At 31.1% G+C, this 19,461-nt stretch overlaps 1 protein-coding gene across 1 annotated transcript in view; it reads right to left on the bottom strand.

The window, feature by feature from the left end:
• Window positions 1–19,461, bottom strand: part of LOC129221477 (dual specificity mitogen-activated protein kinase kinase 1-like) — a 59,304-nt gene that overhangs the window by 35,014 nt on the left and 4,829 nt on the right. Inside the window, exons 2-6 of the mRNA XM_054855957.1 lie at window positions 17,815–18,040; window positions 12,049–12,195; window positions 9,851–9,928; window positions 8,499–8,550; window positions 5,358–5,482 (exon numbers count right to left, since the gene is read on the bottom strand). Of these exons, the coding sequence (XP_054711932.1) occupies window positions 5,358–5,482; window positions 8,499–8,550; window positions 9,851–9,928; window positions 12,049–12,195; window positions 17,815–18,040 (628 nt within the window). The remainder of the gene's footprint in view (window positions 1–5,357; window positions 5,483–8,498; window positions 8,551–9,850; window positions 9,929–12,048; window positions 12,196–17,814; window positions 18,041–19,461) is intronic.

Genomic DNA, 19,461 nt, shown 5'->3' with positions numbered 1-19,461 from the left:
TTGACAATTAATCTATTTTCTTCATTAACGAGCTTAAGCTTGTGAAAAAAATTTCTCATTTCATTTACTCCCATCGTCTCAACCATTTTTAAATTGATTGTTTCAATTTATCAATAGATGAGTTAAATTAAAACTTTCAGTGATGTTGGTTTTCGCTGATGGAAGTAGAACAGTCTGTTCTTAAGTTGTTTAAATTATTTTTCGTAAATCATATTTACGAAACATAATATCCATCTATATCTGATATGTATAGAAGGATATTTGATTCGTTAAAATTCTCGAGTTCTGATTTTAGATGTGTGCATAATTGTTGAATCTATTTTTTAGGATTTCCGAAAAATATCAGTCATGGTGTGTGTGATCCATCTTTTTTTGGCTATGCGACTTCAATTTTGGAAAACTTCTGGGAGAGCGCCCCCCCCCTGTAACCCCAGAAGGACATCCTCTTTATTATCAAGAGTCATCTAAAACTGCGTTTCTCGTCATGCAATTTTGAAAAATTTATAGGAGAGAGCCCCTGATTCCTCCCTCTTTCCTTAACACGATCAAAGACAAGCCTAGAATTGCGTTTTTTGGAGTATCAATTTCAAAAATTTGCCGGGGGAATGGCACCGAAATTCACCTTCCAATAACATTTTCAAGATATATCAAAAGAGTTTCTAAAGCTACAAGTTCGGAAATTTAAGTGGAGCGCCCCTCTCCCTCCTTCCCACTCTCGTCAACATTATTAAAAAGTCGTCCTAAATTTGGTTTTTAGGGCTTCAATATCGAGAAAATTCCGTTAGAGCATTCGAAAACTCTTTTTCTTAACGTCACAAAGGTGGCTACAATTGCGATTTTAGAACTTCAATTTCAGAAAACTGCTTGTCTCCCAACCATAGATAGCGTTTTCAAGACTTTAATTTTGAAAATTTTCCAGGGGCGAGCCCTAGGATCTCTTTTTTCCTGAACATTACCACAGATAGTCTAAAACTGCGTTTTTAGAACTACAATTTTGAAAACAAAGGAAAGTCCTCCTTAACACAACGGTAGACTGTTTATAATAGTGCTTTTAAAGTTTCAATATTGAAAAATTACCGCGAAGGGGCCACCTAACCTTTTATTTTCCTAACATCACCAGAGATCGTATAAAACTGGTTTTAAAATTACAATTTCAAAAATTTTCTGGGGGAGAAGCTCCCCGGACCCCTATCTAATTGACAATAAATTTCCGTTTCACGGTTCATGTTGTAATCTAGTAATGACTCCATCCCAAGCCAGAAAGTTGTCCCTGTAATCATTCATACGTTTGAAAAAAAAAAAAAAGGTGTAGCAAATTTCATGGGTACCCAAAATTTGTTTACTCAAGCTCCACGTTCCAAAATTAGGGAAGGCAAGGCGGGTCAACTATCCAAAAACATTTCAGTTCAAATGGTATTTGTTAGCGCTCCCCCCCCCCCCCCCCCCCGTGAATTTGACTGGAAATTAAACACTCTAAAAAAATGTTATGTTTAACCCAATTCGAAAGCGAGAAAATTTTTGGGGGGAATTTGCGCCATTGAGCTTGGGGGGGATGGGCACCCCTGACCTTTCGCTTTCATACTACATAAAGAAAGTTACCTTCAATTTTCATTCAAAATAAAATATTTAGATAATGTTACAGATACAAATGTGAAAAGTTTACAGTTTGGAGGGTGAGTGTGGTACAGTAATTAGTCGAAATTTTCAAGGGTGCATTGGGTTATCATGGGAAAAAGTACCAGGAAGTTTTGGCAGTGGCCTGAAAAAGATGATAAGATTTGGTAAAGTTTCAAATTATTTCAGGATCAGAACAAAACCAAGGTCCTAAACTACAATAAAAACGTAAATTCATTTTTTTCAAATAAATGTTGAGTAATTAGTCAGAAATGTACTAAAACTGTACCATATTCAACTGCTTCTACAGTATTCATTTGTTAAGATTAATGTTTCAGAATAGGTGTTTAATCATAAGATCTATGATCTATTTTTAATAAAACTACATGAAAATTTTAAATTCTAGAATAAGCTTGGTTTTTAAGAAATCAAAAAGTGCCAGAAACATTACCTCACAAAAGTCTTCATGCACTTTTTAAAAAATCTATATATTAGTAAATAATCTACATTTTTATAAAAGTTAATATTTAGTAGAATATAATTCAACATGCACGACATCTTTTAAACGTCTGGGAATAGATTTAATTGTTTTTTTTTTTTTTCATGCAATTTCTGAGTAAGTGTCCAACCATGCTTCGAGCCTTACTGTTTCTAGTTTGCTTTTCGTTTCAATGCTGTATTTTCGTAATCTAAACTCCAGATGGCTCCCAATATGTTGCATTAAGCTTAAATCTGGTGATTGCGGAGGTATTTTCAAAGCTGGAGGACAATTTTTGAGGCATCAGATGTAAATGTTGAAAACCATGTGTTTCTTACCATTATCTTAATTTAAAAAAAAGTTGTTTAACCAATTTTTGGGCTAATAGATCAAAATTTTACATTGAAATATGACTCTCTGTTAAACGACTTTCGTTGGACCACAAAAAATCTTCATTATGTAGAATGCAGCCATAAATAGAATGCTTCTAAAACTACAGTGGAGTATCCGGGACCATGTATAGCAGTCATAAAATGGAGAAAGTCGTTAAATAGAGCGTCATTAAACAAAGAGTCAACTGTATTTAAATGAACAGCATGATTCATTATTTCATCAATAAATTCCACACTACCAAGCCCTGATGCTGATAGGCACCCTCACACAAAAACACCCCACCAACCTGATTAACGAGTCAAACTAAATTCTTAAGATTGAATTCATCATTTTTTCTTCTCTTTACAATTATACAGAATCGGGAACAAAAATGTTGAATCTTTTCATCTGTAAATGAGATATTATTTAAAAATGTTTTGAGGTAATTTGTCATTGATTTTGCCATGGAAAGCATAAACATTGTTTTTTGCACAAATAAGAAATTTTCTGCCGGAAAAGCTCCCATTAAATCCAGATCCTCAGAGAACTCATTGAACAATTTTAGGTAAAATTAAAAAGCAGAATTTTTCATTAAACTTTGCAGAAACTTTTACAGCACTCAAATGTATATAGTTACGGATTTTCGTTAATTTATCGTCTGCTGTGCTTTGTGTATTTAATTTGCTATTTCATTATCGTCTGCAATGGATAAAATTCTTCTTCAGTTAACAGTTTCTTTTTCACAGGTTTGCTATAACTTCTGAAGAGAACTGCATCTATATTAGCGTTATCTTCGACATTAACAAAGTGCGAACGAGCGATGGGAGACAAAATGCCACTATACAGCATTCTTCCAGCAATAAACCATCCAAACATTGTGTCAAAAAAAAAATAAATAAAATAAAATAAAATCAGTCAATATTTAAAAAAAAACACTGGGTTTCATTTAGATTGATATAGGGATGATGTGGGAAAAAATAAATTGGACTTCATATTCAAATTCAGTTTTGCATTATTTTGGTTTTACTAAAAAAAATTTCAAAGTGTAAGAAGACTTTCGGGAGCCATTGTATTTATAAAAATAAAAGGAAAAATGCAGTCAAATGTGTCCCGCATACGAATCTGGAATCATCCTTTTGGTAAATTTGTTACTGTCCCTCAAGTGATTAATTTTTCATATTAAAAATATAGATCAAGAGTGCTGAAACTGTAAAACCATTTTCTGTCATAATTTTGAGTATAAATTACACAAATCTACCCCTACCCATGAAAGTTAAAACCCCTTAAAAACTAATATTTGAAATTACCTGAACAACAACTGATTATGACTGCTTGGAAACACACACAAAAAAAAGTTAGTACACTTTATAAGTAATAACATTAGTATCACATAATCTGAGTAGTAAATGTTAACTTAGTGCAGAAACTCAATGAGAGAGAACAACATTGCTCTTGCTATGTTGCACACACATGCTACAGAGTAACAGGTCAAAATGTATTATTAAAAGTATTATATTGAAATTATACTGATCATGAAATAAAAATATATTTCCCAATCAGTATTTTGAATAAATATAAACTATTATTTGTTGCTTCATTAATTCTTTAAAAAACTAAATCATGCAGCCAATGTAATTTAAAAAAAAAAAAATGAAAATGGCAGAAAGTTCTGAATTAGATACACTCTAACCACGGATTGCACGGAAGTGGCAAATGTCCAGTTAAGATGATGCTTTCTGAATGAGGGGGAGGAGTAAAAGTTTGATGCGCGTTTTTTGCTCCTTTGAATGAGACTCTGCTTAATTTAGAGGCTAGCATGCATCTGCAAAAGCTGACATCCCTGAAAAACGAATAGATGCATCTATTTCCCCCTGTAAACCGGATCAATTCGTGATCAGACAGTATGTTTTGCTGAATTATTTGTCTATTTCGTAGTATATCTTCATTTTCATGACTTTTCAAGTACTTGGAGACGATTCCATCAATAATTGTAATCAGTGTAGTATTTGGGAAAAATATTTAAAGGAACTCGCTTTGGGATATGGAAGGACTTATCAAAAGGAAAGGTTCCTTGAAACCAATTTTCAATACATTTGAATTAATTATTTCAGAAAGTTCTACGGAAATCCATTGGACTTACTACCTTTTAGCAATCGATTCATTTAAACTAATTTTACAATAAAAAACCAACTATTTCGGGGGGAACAGCATGATCATGTGCCGCTCCAACAACAGGACTGTAACTGAAGTATAGTAATGCAATTATAATAGGATAATCTATACTAATAATAAAGCTGAAAGTCCCTCTGTCTGTCAGGATCTCTGTGATGCGCATAGCGCCTAGACCGTTCGGCCGATTTTCACGAAATTTGGCACAAAGTTAGTTTGTAGCATGGGGGAAAGCACCTCGAAGCGATTTTTCGAAAATTCGATGTGGTTCTTTTTCTATTCCAATTTTAAGAACAAAATTCTCATAAGATGGACGAGTAAATTACGAAATTATAATTATGTGGAACCGTAACATGGGCACAAGCCGATTGCTGAGAAAATTCACCATACATTATTTGTAAATATACAGGCGAACCAAAAGACCTTTCAATTTTTTATTACCGGCAAAGTCGTGCAGGTACCACTAGTTCTATAATTATATGGACAAAATCGGACACATATTTAAAAAATGAATACACATAAAAAGATAGCAGAATATAAAATGTTTTTTAACGTTAGATAAACATGAATGAAAATGAAAATTAAACTTTAGAATATAAGGTAAGCACTTTCTGATGGCCTAGGCTGAAAAACTAGCTCTGGTTCAGATGTAGCCCTTTTGCATTGGGATTGGGAGTGAGATGTATGTTTACAGAAATTTTTATATCAAATAAGTGCAACATACCGACATGTAAGACCTAGTGCCAACAAATGAATTCGCCATGGAATCAATAAGTTGTCCACTGACTCCAAAGTCACATATTTTTATCTCACCTCTAGAATTTACAAGGATGTTTGATGGTTTAACATCTGAAAAATTTATGGTTGTTATGTTTTATTTTGTATTACATTTTTATAATATAAAGATATTCTGCAAAATAAAGTAAATTTATAAACTCAATTGCCTTTTACAAACAAAGCTAAAGTTAAGAGTAACTAAAATTTTTCTTTAGGTTTATAAACTAGAAGAAATCTTGTAAATAATTAAGCATATACTTCTTTGAAAAAATATTCCTCATCATATGAATAAGAAATTTTATTACAACAAAGGTGAAAATCAATAACAAATATGATAAGATACTTGTGCTTGGACAAGGATGCCCCAAACTAAAACTATTTGGGAAAGTGGAATACATAAGGAACAAAAAGATATAAATTATTGCTGATTTTTATAAAATAGATAAAATCTGCAATCACTATTTTAAAATTTTGTAGCAAAAAATAGCTTGAAAAGATACGGATCACTTTATAAAATATAGAACAAGAAAGTAATATTTGCAATTATTATCTTGCAGTACGCACTAATCAGGATTTACGCAACACTCATCAATGTTTACTCTTATTGAATTGCAAATACATCAGTTGAGGTAAATGCTAATACATTGAGTTATATTTCATGTCATTATTCGTTTGAAGCATATTTATTAATAAGAGTTTTTATATATATTTGTAATGTAATAAAAATTTTAGACTAAAATTTAGTGTCTTCAGTGTGTTCTATGAGTGAAAGTAGTAAATGCTTTTACTGATTGATAATCCTAACTACTTATTCTGATTGTAAAAAAGCAGTCGAAAACTTTGTAGTATGGAATGAGTAAAATGACAACAATGAGCATAAAGTACAAATAAAGTAATAAAATAGAGTTAAAAACTCAGCAAACAGCTGTTTTGGGGCTGTCGAATGCAAGCCCCTTCATCAGTGCATAAAAGAAGAACGAAAAGTCAACACAATGTAGACCGAACGATAAATGAACACGTCACATGAAAAAACGTCGCAAACAGAAAAAAGTTTTTAAAAAATTTTTTCTGCTTGTGACGTTTTTCCGCACGATAGGTGTCGTTGCTGTTCTGTAACGCATGTGTTTCCGGTTGCCATGTCTATTTACTTTGCTTCTTTCCATTTTTGTTCATTTGTCGTTCGGTCTACATTGTGTTGACTTTTCATTTTTCTTTTATGCACTGCTGAAGGGGCTTGCATTTGACAGCCCCGAAAGAGCTGTTTGCCGAGTTTTTAACTCTATTTTATTACTTTATTTGTACTTTACGCATGTTGTTGTCATTTTACTCATACTTATTCTGATGTTTGTATTTATCTTGTAAGACACCTAAATTCTCATAATGTGGCTTCTTTTATAAGTGTTGGTTTCCATTTTGCAGGAACTACAGCTAAATAAACATTTTTGAAAGGAATTTCATTTCTTTGACAGAAAATAAGAAATTGTTCTTTTAATGATTTGCTGTGAATAATCCACTGATATTTAAACACATTTAGAGGTACCTGTGCATAAAATTTGGTTAAAACTGCAGAGGACCCAATGTGAATAAATTTCTGTCAAAGTTCCTCTGTTTTCGAATCTACAAAGTAGAAGTAAACCCTCACAGAAAAAAATTTAAAAGAATTATGCAAGTAAACCAAGTTTAAATTCAAGCTTACTTCATTCTGAACAAAATTTTAAAAAACTAAAGCTCTTTGAGAATTTATTAGGGGGGTTATAAATATTTATACCAGTCTTGTGTCATTCAAAGTGGCAGCAGAAAAATCATCTTGGCATATATTTAAAGGCTCGTAACTTTTCGACCCTTTCATAAATCCCAATATAATTTATATTTTCATAATCAGCATCAAAAAATCTACAAGTACACCTAATTTGAATAAAATCGGAGATGGTGGGTGGCATTTTTGGAAAGTCTTTTATGATTTGACACGGAATGATTCATGTGTAAATGTGTGAGTGTCTCACAATGCGTGCATGAGGAAAGCAAAGGGTTGAAAAAGATAAAACTTTTACTTTTTTGAAAAAGATAAAAAAGATAAAAAAGACAATTTTGTTTTCAGAGCAAAGGAATGTGGATTTTTTTTTTTTTTTTTTTTTTGCCATTTTTGTTTCTTTTCATTTTAAAAATTTGCTAATGAGTAATTTTTTACATTGATGTTACTCCCCTTGTGTCCTAACTTTATGTATTGCTTGATATTCAACAATTTTTAAAGCCTAAAAACAGAGAGCCATTTTATCTATCCTGGAGGGAGATATTTCCCTCGAGGGTAGATGATATGGCCCAGAGAAAAGTATTTGGAAAATTACAATTTATCTATATATAACAAAGAAAGAATTTATTTAAATTTTTTTTTGCCAACAAGAAGATAGTTTGGGGGGAAATGCAAATATATTTTATGTAAAAGAAATGGTGATTACAATAATTGAAAAACTTTGGAGGGGGGGGGGGATAATATCCTCAGGTACCTTAACAGAATACATACACATTTCTTTCTAAATTATCTCACCTCAAGAAAAATAAGAAAAATTCAATTTAAACCCTGTCAGATATTCCACTTGATAGAATTAGAAACTCCAAAAAATTATTCTTCTTATAAAGTTGAAACAAAAGGAAACTCAACTACATCTTTCCAAATAATGTACATCTGCAACTGAAAACATTTAGCATAGAAGACCACATCAAAATAATTTAAGAAAGTTAACTAAAAGGGGAGTTGCTTGGGCTATGTTACCAACGATTAGAGCATTTAAAAGAGGTAAAAATATTTTTTAAACCCTGGATAAGGATGCCAAAGACATTTCAAATAATTTGTTAACCAATGACAATAAATAGAAATTAATAAATATTTACAATTTATGCACAAGCAATCTCTACATATGTTAAATGTCATGCATTTCTAAATAATGACAAAAAAAAAAAAAAAACTACAGATTTGAAACATAGCTTTAAAAGGAGATAACTTTAAAGGATTTGTTACAGACATTATATATTAGTATCTATGCCATAAGAAGTTATTGTTCAAAATTAGAATAAACAGCAAAGAACGTACCTCTGTGCATGATTTGATGCTTTTCCCGTAGGTAGTTGAGCCCTTTTAAAACCTGAAATAAAATATAAGTATGTATACAAATGAACCAGCTAAAATAAATTACACTATTATAATTTTAAAAAATCAAATATTTGAAGTCATACATTAATGGAAATATAAAACTGCACATTAATTTAAATTCTTGAATTAAAAAATATATTTTTTCCAAAGCGATTGACAAAGGAAAAAACTAAAATTATTTTGTGTTACTATCCTTTTTCTTTATTTTCTTTTAATACATTCGGTGCTGACAGCATTTATTTTTGCACAATTTTCATTTGTTAGTATCTAATTTCTTTTCTAAAAAAACGTTTGTCGTTTTCATTTTTCAAATATTTAAAAAAAAAAAAAATGCTGACAGTTAAAAGGAGTGCCAACTATCCCAAAACATGTGTCTATCACATTACACATCAGGAAAAAGGCTTAACGAAGTGCAAAAATTTACAACCTGACACAGGGCTACCAACCCTGTTCAAACATTAAGGTTTAGTAAATTTACAAAAAAAAAAAAAAAAAACTAATTTGAATTCTGAAATTTTGAATTCAAATTATGTTTTTCGCAATCACGAGTTTAGACAGGAACCGACTCATTGGAGTTATTGTTTCTAGAAACGGCCCCTGTCCCCTCAAGCCTGCCCCAAGAGCAGAACTGAAGAAAGGGTCATGGGTGTCATGACACTCCATAAGCGGCCAAAAATAGCTTAAATCTTCATTTTGAGATCATATGTTTCAAAAACATCATTCAAGATCTTTAATTGAACAATCCATTGATCCAAGACACCTATTTCTGCCAAAATATTACACTTTTAACCCACTTTTGGTAGTGACCCGATCCAAAATCTGCCTTTGTACGATTTACTTTTTTCATTTCCATATTAGGACATTAGAAATACGCTATTGGATTTGGATTTTTTTTTTTAAACTAAAATTTAGATGCTATAGCAACATTAAAAATTACTAGTAAATATTTATAATTCATGTTCAACACTGATAAAAGTATGGAAACATGGATATGTACTCTTAATATGTCCACAGAGCCTCAAATTCTATAATTCCTGAAGTTGACATGTTTCATTTCAAGCATTCTACATTAGAGGGAACACAACAAGACTATGCAAGAAAACCCTATGGAAACATATAACCTAACAAATATTATAACTCTTGATATTCAAATAATTCATTTTAAGCATTCTAGATTAGATGGAACAAGATGGTACAAGAAAAAGCTATGTATACTTATTATCTTCAGCAAATACAATTAAGAAATGCATCGACAAATAAACTATGTGTTGAACATGTAAATAAATACTTACTGCAATAGTAACTTTTCCTAAAATAGGCTCAGGAATGCGGCCAGCTTTTTTCAATACCAGGTCTAAAGATCCACCGTCCTACAGCACAGCAGAAGAGGAATAGCATATCAATGAACACATAATATTAATAAACATGAAATAAATAAAGCTGCACACTTTTCTCTGCTAAAGTTATGCACAGGTTATGAAAACAACAATCAGTCACCCGAGAAATTAAAAATATAACTCAGCAGCTAATTCCATTCATAATAAAAAAATATTACATAGCACATTTTCATCATTCTTTTTTTCTTCAACATTCCAAATAAAGTGATATTTTAGAAGCAAAGTAATGTTTACATAAGTAAACATTTAGAATTTTCAATCATCAACAATTTCTAATTTTCTTCCGAACAAAATTATACTATTAGCAGTTGCACTGTTTAAAAATATAGGTGAGCAAAAAAAAAAAAAAATACAAAACCTCAAAATACATCACTATTTTATCCAAAAGGGCAGAGGAGTAAATTAAATTATCTAAAGCAATAGTTATTTCCAGCTATACTTCAAAACATGAAGAGTTTTTAATATTAAATTTTAAAAAAGAAGAAGAATTAAACAAAAATTTATTCTCAGCTTTACAAGTCTTATCGGATATTGTGACTGAGTAGTAATATATCGGTAATGAGCAAATTTGACTCCTCGTAAAACAATGGAAAGGAAACATAACAACAGTTGAAAGGATTAAAGGGATGAAAATTAAAATTATAAAAACACTTTTTTCAAAGCAAATGGGGAAACAACTGACCAGAATTTTAAAACGATCAAAAAATCAACTTTTAGGTGAAAAGGGGACCATTTGGAAACCCTGCACAAATAGATTTAATATATTTTTTTTCCAAAAAAATATGTTTGAAGTGACACGTCATTGATGTGCACCATTAATGAAATGCACCATTAATGAGAGCACCAAAGGTAAGTCTTCCTTTTTTTGGTGAGGGGGGGGGGGGGTTGGAAAACCAATTCTAGGTATTCACAGAAATGAACTAGTAAACTCATCATTGAATTTTATTTTCTTACTTCATAAAAGTTTTCATAAATCATAATTCAACATTTTCTTTTAGTACAGTGAGCACCGAACATTTGAATCAGTTGTTAAATGTATCAGCCACTTTAATAAATGAAATCCTCAAAAACAGAACAAAATTCAACATTAAAAAACTGCAGGATATTTGAATCAAACATGTTGCTTAAATGAATCAAGAGTATGTGACTAACCATTTCATAGAAACATGTTGTGCATAAAAGCAGTCTTTTTTTTTTCTTTCTCTTTTTTTTGTGCTATGTTTTAATTTCTTTTTCTTTGTTAACAGAGAAAAGAGGGGGAGGCAGAATGTAGCACACTTTCAGTTAGTATTCTCGGGAAAAGCTTTAAGAAAAAAAAGCAAGATGGAGAGATGGTGTTGATGTGACCTCTACGCTCTAGGCTTTGTCATTAATAGCATTAACATTGGAGCAACAAGGGATAATTATGATGCCTATAGTTAGCTTTATGACGTTAAATAAAGGAAAGCCTAAATTAATTGATACCTATTTTCAGCAATCAACATAAAATAAAATTTGAGTTTCATAATTGCATTTTCAATTGTTTTTCAGTAAAGTTCTTTAAATAATCAAAGATTCAAAATTTTTTGTGAATGGTTCACTTTTAATGATAGATATTTTATACTGGCAAAGTATATTTTGTTTGGCAAGGAATTAAATAAAGTTTTCTTAAATTGTATATAGAATTCCACATTGAAAAAAATTATTATACATCTTTGTTTTTTTGAATTAAAACTGTTTGAAACAAACATGATTCAAATAAGCGACGGTCACTGTATAAGGTATTTCTTTTTTCTTCTCTAAGTTCAAAAAAAAAAATTTATAATTAATAAGCAATCTTCAAGTTTTTCTAGATCAGCAAAACTCGACAACTTTGCCATTTTTGCCAATGTATCAGAAGGCAGGCACTAGGTAGATACTACAATGATTGAAGGCAATTTTCAAATCAACAGCAATTCAAATAACAACTTTCAAAATTAATAAATAAATAAACATGAATACAATGAGTTATTTAGAAACACAAGAAGAAAAATAGATTCATTAGCAGATCTTATAAGACATAAATTGAGCCTTTTTATTCACTTTTTATAAATAATAACTAAAATTTTACATACCATATATTCCATACATATATTGATTTCTCCATCACTATAAAAAGCTCCATAAAATCCAACAATATGAGGCGAATTACATTCATGAAGGACTTTCAATTCCCTGATTATTTGATTTCTGATAGCAGGTTTCACTTCTAAATGAATCAACTAAACAAAACAAATACTTTACTTACTATATTTGGGTTTCATTCAAAAAAATAATAACAATATTGTAAAACATATACACAATATCATAAAAAAACAACAAATATTATCATCTTTTAAATTTTTTCAAAAAATAGTATAGATGATTAAACAAGGTTATACTTGCCAACCTTCGAAGGAAAAAAACAGGAGATTTTACGAGAGGTATATAGGTGATGCACCATCGACATATCCTCGCTACAGAATTATTAAATTATGATTGCTTTTAAATAACATAAATACTAAATTTAAAGTGAAATGGGGATTTTTTGCAGATGTAAGCAAATTGGTAGCAGCAAGAAAAATATACTGCAAAGGAAAAACTAAATAATAAGGAGTGAATTTGCTTAAAGTTTCGTACATCCTCCAGTCTCTACCAGAAAAGAAACAACAAAAATTTAATTACTAAAATCCGAAAAAAATAAAAGGAAATCAATATATAATGAAAATACAATATAAAATAAGTAGGTATAGGACATGTATAGCACATGTTAAAATAACTTCAAACATTAAAAATAATTGAAATAATTTCAGGATGCAAAAAGATTGAAATCTGCTGCAATTTTCGGCAAAAACGTGCTTTGTTGAACATGCAATGTGGAAAGCTTCTAAAAAATTAATTTTTACTAAATGAGTTTAAAATTTTCTTATTCCCTGACATTGGTAGACTAGAAAAGGGCGCCATCTATTGAGACGAAAGTGAAATTTTTGATGATTGACTGAAAAAACTGCAAATCGGGAGATGGAAGCAAAAACCGGGAGTCTCCCATTAAAAACAGTAGAGTTGGCAAGAATGCAAGGTATACCTTTGTGCTAAATGTAATTTCGTGAAATTATAAATGGCACAAAAGTATACCTATGTGCAAAAGGTTATTAAAGTAAATTTGAGTACATACATAGTACAACTTTGTTTATTAGGACTAAATGGAGCCATTGGCCCTCTCTGGGTAAATGAATATCTGGTAATATTTAAAAGCAAAATAAATTTTTAAATAAGCAGATTTACATTTGATTGCAAAAAAAAAAAAAAGGCTTTGTAATAAAATTACTTGGGCTCTTTTCACAAAAACACTATCATTTTTAGTCCAGCTGCAGCACTGTTGAACTCATACTAAGTACACTATGTTGCTTGTCAGATTATTATAATTTATTGTAGGACCTAAGCAGGGCGTTGGACGTCTAATCAAAATTAAAGTGTAATATTTAGAGTACTGATAATTCTGCTCTTGCTTTCATTATTTAAAATTCTTATTTAATAAAAGAAAATTTTTCTTTTTAATTCCATAAATATGATCCAAATTAATCGCAGATCCGGATAAACAAGGTTTAATTACATACATATGTATCGTCGCCTCAGAGTAACAGTAGGATATCTTACTGATTGTTTTCTGGCTTTGCTATCTTACTGTTGCTCTGAGGCAACGACATATCAGTTCCAAGGGCGCCCATATAGGGGGGCAAGTGGGGGTTCAAGCCCCCCCCCCCCCCTTAGAAATGAGAACTTCCTTCTTTTAGTGCATTTTTCTTCGCAAAAATGTATAAAAATTTCTTTTCCAGCCATTAATCAATAAGCAATTGAAAATGTCAAATTTTAATATCTAATCTGTACTGAAATCGGTTTCCATGGGGAAAATATTCTGCTAAACCATGGGGAAAATTTTTGAGTCCCCCCTCCCCTTAAAATTTTGCATATGGGCACCCTTGATCAGTTCTGGACACTATCTGTTCATCAAACTTTTTTGAGCTATGGCCAATATTGGTAGTATCATCCAATATAAAAACTGCATATATGTTCCAACTATGGTAAATAAGTTCAATAATAATTTAGCCTAGATAGTTTTACTAGAACAGAGCTCAGATGGGCATTAGAATTAAAATGATGTGAGATACAAGAACGTTCATGTCAGACATGAGCATATGTAAATTTTCCAATAACTTTTGCCCATGTCAGACACAGGCAAACATTTTAAGTGGTTAAAAGGAAAAAGGCATTGGAAAATAAAGTCTTAATCTCAAAATAATAGAAACCATTGTAAATTAAATAGTAGTCATGGAATTAAAAAATTCCATGGCAGTCATGGAATTTCCATTGATTGGTAGTCATGGAATTAGCCTGCACAATTAATCAGAATAACTGAAAAACAAGGCAGCTGGAATGCATCAAGTGATACATCCAAGCAAATTAAGTAAAACACAAATGAATCGTTTATTTCAGAAACCTGTCAACCGACATTTTTTTCAAAAATAACATTAGTATAGATTATGAATGACCAAGTATATGCACATTGTCTGATGCAAATAGCAAGCCTTTCAATAGGTTTTATTTTGTCTTGAAATTTCTGTTTATTGCAAAAACCCGTCAAGTAAAATCAAATGGCGGCTTTCTGCAGCTAATTTCCTGCTTGTCGTTTAGTTTTTATAAGGAAACAAATTCGCCGGTAAGTTCGAGATTTATATTTGCCTTGAATTTCCCCGTAGGCGCTAATGTTAAGTTTTTTGGAACTGTTCAAAATCGAATGAAAAATTATTCAAATAAAAAAATTAAGCATGGGAATGAGGTATCCTTGCCGAGATCTTTCGAAAAAAAATAGTTTGAATTGGACTATTCACTCAAAAGGTATTTGAGAGGGACGGACAGATAGACCGACAGACACGTTTTCTCATCTCAATACCCTACTTTTCAATTTTAAATTTCCAAATTTATATAATTATTGAATTTATTTTTGACTTTTTTTGTTTTTAGCGATATTTTTATGGTGCATTAGTCTTCTTTCATGCTTTTTTCCTTTTTATATGAGTATTACAGAGAAAGTAGGCCAAAAAGTAAAAAAGTCGATTGGGGGCTGAATCTCTAGAAAGTCTCATGCAACTGAGGAGAGGAATATATTGCTAACAGTTTGAAGTCTAAGCGGGCAGAGCTGTAAACAGCTTCATTTCTACATTAAAAAAAAAATGTTTCGATATCACTCCCACCCTTAAACTATATGCGAAGGGGGAGGGGACAGAAAGGGGAACAGTGAAAGTTCGAAATGTTACCCACCTGCTTTTAGATGCATCCATAGAGGTTGATTTCAATTCTGAGGATTTCACTAATCACAAAACAGAACTTACGCAGCGGCGTAAATTGTATAGCGGATTACGCCAATGTTCCCCATCAGGAACAATGAACAGGGGTGATTGTGAGTTCATCAAAAAATACCTTAAAGTTTCAAAGCGAGAACGGGGGGGGGGGGGGGGTAATCTTTGGCCCCTATTACTTAAGTGAACCTTTGCCATAGTTTTAAATACTTCTGAGTCAAAATATTGTGTGCACATTTAATTAAATTTTTAATGGATTACAATATTATTTTTGAGCTGGTGTTCCCCAAAGCAGAATACTTTACAATGTTCTGCAACGTAAAATCATTTGACCAAAATTGTTCTGCAAGTACTTCAAGCATTGTACGCGAAAAAACGTGACATTTTCCACAAATTGAGTGCCAAAAATCAAAATCGTTTCATATAGGAGTTTTTTTTTATATATATATATATAACTGGACTGTTGCTATTTATTTCTGTGGAAATGAGATATATTTCCGGAAACTTCACAGCTTTCAACCAAATGACTAATTAAAGAGCACTGAATTTGTAAAATTAGTTGATCATGAAAACTATAAAATCAAAAAAAAAACTTTAACAAGGTGTCAAACCTAAACCGATTGAGATTCTCCAAAAATAATTTATATGCTTTCTAAAATGCATAGAAAGAGCAAAGATACAAAGTTTCTAAAAATCTGAACCTAGGTATCAAACCACATTTTTTTGGTTAATTTTGCATGGCGTGAAAGAGTAATTAAAATAATGATTTTAAATAAAAAAATTACTGAAATAATAAATGAAATGAGTAGAGTTTTGGTTGTATATAATAAAACACTTCAAAACTTTCTAAATATTTGAAATATTTTCTGGATGCAAAGGGATTGAAATCTCAAATGTGACACGCAATTTCTGGCGATGGACGTGTTTCAATGTTGGCATGTTTCCAAAACATACGTGTGTGGCAGAAAATGAAATGGATGAAGATCGATTGGGAAAGTGCTACAAAGGACTTATCGAATTCACCATCGCGAGCTTTCCGCCAAATTATCGTAATTTGCAAGAATTTTAGATTTTCATCTAATTTTAAGAATTATGCAGAATTTCTGCAAAATTCTATCTTGAGTTGGAAGATACGTGTAGAAAATCTGCAGTTTCTACATATTTTCTTCACCGCAGTTTCTGCCGATTTTCTGCATCGCAGTTTCTGCAATTTTCTGCATCGCAGTTTCTGCAGATTTTCGGCACCGCGATTTCTGCAGAAATTTACAGAATTTCTGCAGAAATTTACAGAATTTCTGCAGAAAATTTGTCAGTTTTCTTCTCACATTTAAACAGAATTGTTCTGCAGCTCAGGCATCTGTTCTGCGACGTACGTCGCAAATTTAGTAGTATTCTGCTTTGGGGCTGGTGTTATACAAATTATCTTGACATTTGTCCATCTTAAGGGATAGTTGTCCATCTTAAGGCTCTTGCAGGTATATTTGATGAGTATTATATAATTTAAAATAAATTGCGGAGGTAGGGAGATAAAAGCATAACGAAAAAAGAACATAATTCCGGTATTTTCAGACATGAAAATACCGGAAATACGTCCGAAAATACCGAAAATTCGGTAAAATACTGGACCACAATCACCCCTGAATGAAGTTTGTTCGCTTATAGGAGTAGTGCTTATAGGAGGTACAGTTCGCTCATTTTTGTTGGAAATTATTATCAGTCATGTTTGGTCTTCAAAAGGATCCCTATTGATTGTTACTCTAAAATATAAAAAGTTAAGCTTTTTTAAAAAAATTATACATTTTTTAATCAGTCTGCGTGAAAATCGGTAAAAAAGCAAATTTTTGAAAAGTTTTGTAGAAAACATTAATTGCAAATTAGAACTTGCTTTTCTTTTAAAAATTCAGGCCTATTTTTGCCAAGAAATAGAAAAATATTAATTCCTCACTAGCGAAACTTTATTTTTTACAATTTTTTAAAGTTGATTTTCCCATTTGGGAACATTAGCGCTTAAAGGGTTAAAACTAGGAAGTTTTTTTAGTTTTCCGAAAATTTAAAAAGGTGCATTTGATGGATTTCTGAAATTACCGATTCAAATGTGGAGCTTTTTTAAGATGTCCTCCAGGAAGACAGCTTTTTCCAAGGATGCTCTGCACCAAAATCAACTTTATTTGACACAATACAGCTTTAATAATTAAACACAAAAGATGTGAATAATCCAAATTGAATTAATGAGAAAATCAAAGAAAAAATACTAAATTGAACAAGCAAGTTAACAAAAGCAATCCTAATAACATATATGTTACAAAAGATGTCCCAAAAGATTCGCAGTCTAAAAGTTAAACTAGTTTCAAATCTGAATTATATTCCAAGGAACATATAAGTAGTTTTCTAAGTATTTTATATACCACTCATGAGTTTAAAGATCAGAATTAAGTTTCATTTTCATGCAAAATTATTAGGATGTCTAATCAACAGTTCTTAAAAATTAAAAAATAATCATTTTACCTTACGAGCCATAATCAAGCCACTAGGTTTGTGGAGATTTTTTGTGACCACACCACCATTTCCAGCACCAAGCTCACCAAGGTTCTCTAGGTCTTCATTAATCAACTCTCCCACTTTTTGTTTTTGAGTTAAAAATGCTTCTAGCCTTTTCCTTTGCTGTTCGTCAAGTTCCAAGCCCTCAAGACTTTTCTGAAGAGCTTCAAGACTAGTGTCTAACATAGACTTACTAAAAAAAATAATTAATAAGTTTAAAAAAACAAGGTAAATTTTGCTACTACTGTGAAAAATTAATCATAAAAATACATTTATGTACTGCACTCTTAAAAGCACAACAAATTACCTTTTTAATAATTACCACTCTGGATGTCCATTAACAAATTTTAGCAAATTATTTAAAAGTTTTTCTAGCCAATTTCTTGGAGTTGTCAATTAAACAATACTAAATAGCTGGAGTTTGTCAATTGAAAAAGCAGAGTTCTGTGGTAGTCCCAGAAAAATTACACCCGAGTGATTTGTACCAGTTAATATTATAATGTTTGTATTAATTTGTACAATTAATTAAACAAGTGGTAATTAATTGTATTTCGCAAAAAAAAAAAAAAAAAAAAAAAAGATTTGGTGCCTCAGGCGTCAAATTTTTCGGCAAAAGTTATGGATCACATTGATATTTTTCTTTCCTGACTCCATCAAAATTGAGAGCTGAGATTTACCAGAAGAAAAAACTTTTTTTTTTTAAATTATTTTAAACACAACAAATTCATCTTTAAAATAAAAACCCCTTTTTTTTTGTACATTTTACAGATCTTTTTGAATATGCTATTGATAGCATTTATGTTTAGGGTCAGGTGGGGTAAAATGGGTATAAAATAGCCTACTTTTTATTTTCACTGAAGTATTTTTGTCAAAATATTTCGTTTCTAATTATTTTTTGTTTTATGCATACATTACATATGTTAAGAATAGAATTAAATGATTTTCACACATAATTTGATACAAATTTATTTTTGAGAGGAGTGTTTATGACTATATGTTTTGTATACCCATTTTACCCCACGCAGGTGAAAATGGGTAGCCTGTGGGGTAAAATGGGTATTAAAGTCTAAGAAGTGATAAAAAAAGCACACTATTTGTTCAATGCAGTGTGATAGTAAAGGCATAAGAGTCGGTTATCAAAATTTAACTATTTAATTTTTAAAAAATAGTGCAAACAGTAAATTTGACAAAATATTAATAAGGTTTCTTTGAACGCATGATATCCATACTTGTCTTTCTTTTAAAAAAGTAATGACCTATTGTTAATTTGTGGCTCATTAAAATTTTTTATTATTTGATGTTCTTCAATGAAATCCATGTCGTCTACATCAGGAAAAATTAAAAAAAAATCCCCCATCTCGGATTTTTTAAAAGTATTTCACCTTATAAAATTTTCCTCAACAGCCATATATTTGCCAATAAATTCTTTATTGCTTGTTTCCTCAAAGTATAGTACTTATACCTTTGCACCTGTGGTTAAACTTTGCTTCATAAGCATATTTTCAGCAGTTTCTATTCCAAATACTTCCTCTGAATGGAGACTTTCAACTCTTAGCCTTTCTAAAACATCTTCGTCATTTATTTCCTGTATTTGCCAGCACCTGTTTAAGTTGT

This window comes from Uloborus diversus, chromosome 4, assembly GCF_026930045.1.
Source record: "Uloborus diversus isolate 005 chromosome 4, Udiv.v.3.1, whole genome shotgun sequence".
Classification (NCBI taxonomy): domain Eukaryota; kingdom Metazoa; phylum Arthropoda; class Arachnida; order Araneae; family Uloboridae; genus Uloborus; species Uloborus diversus.
The sequence above is the reverse complement of the archived record's forward strand: the minus strand, read 5'-3'. Positions and strand labels throughout refer to the sequence as shown.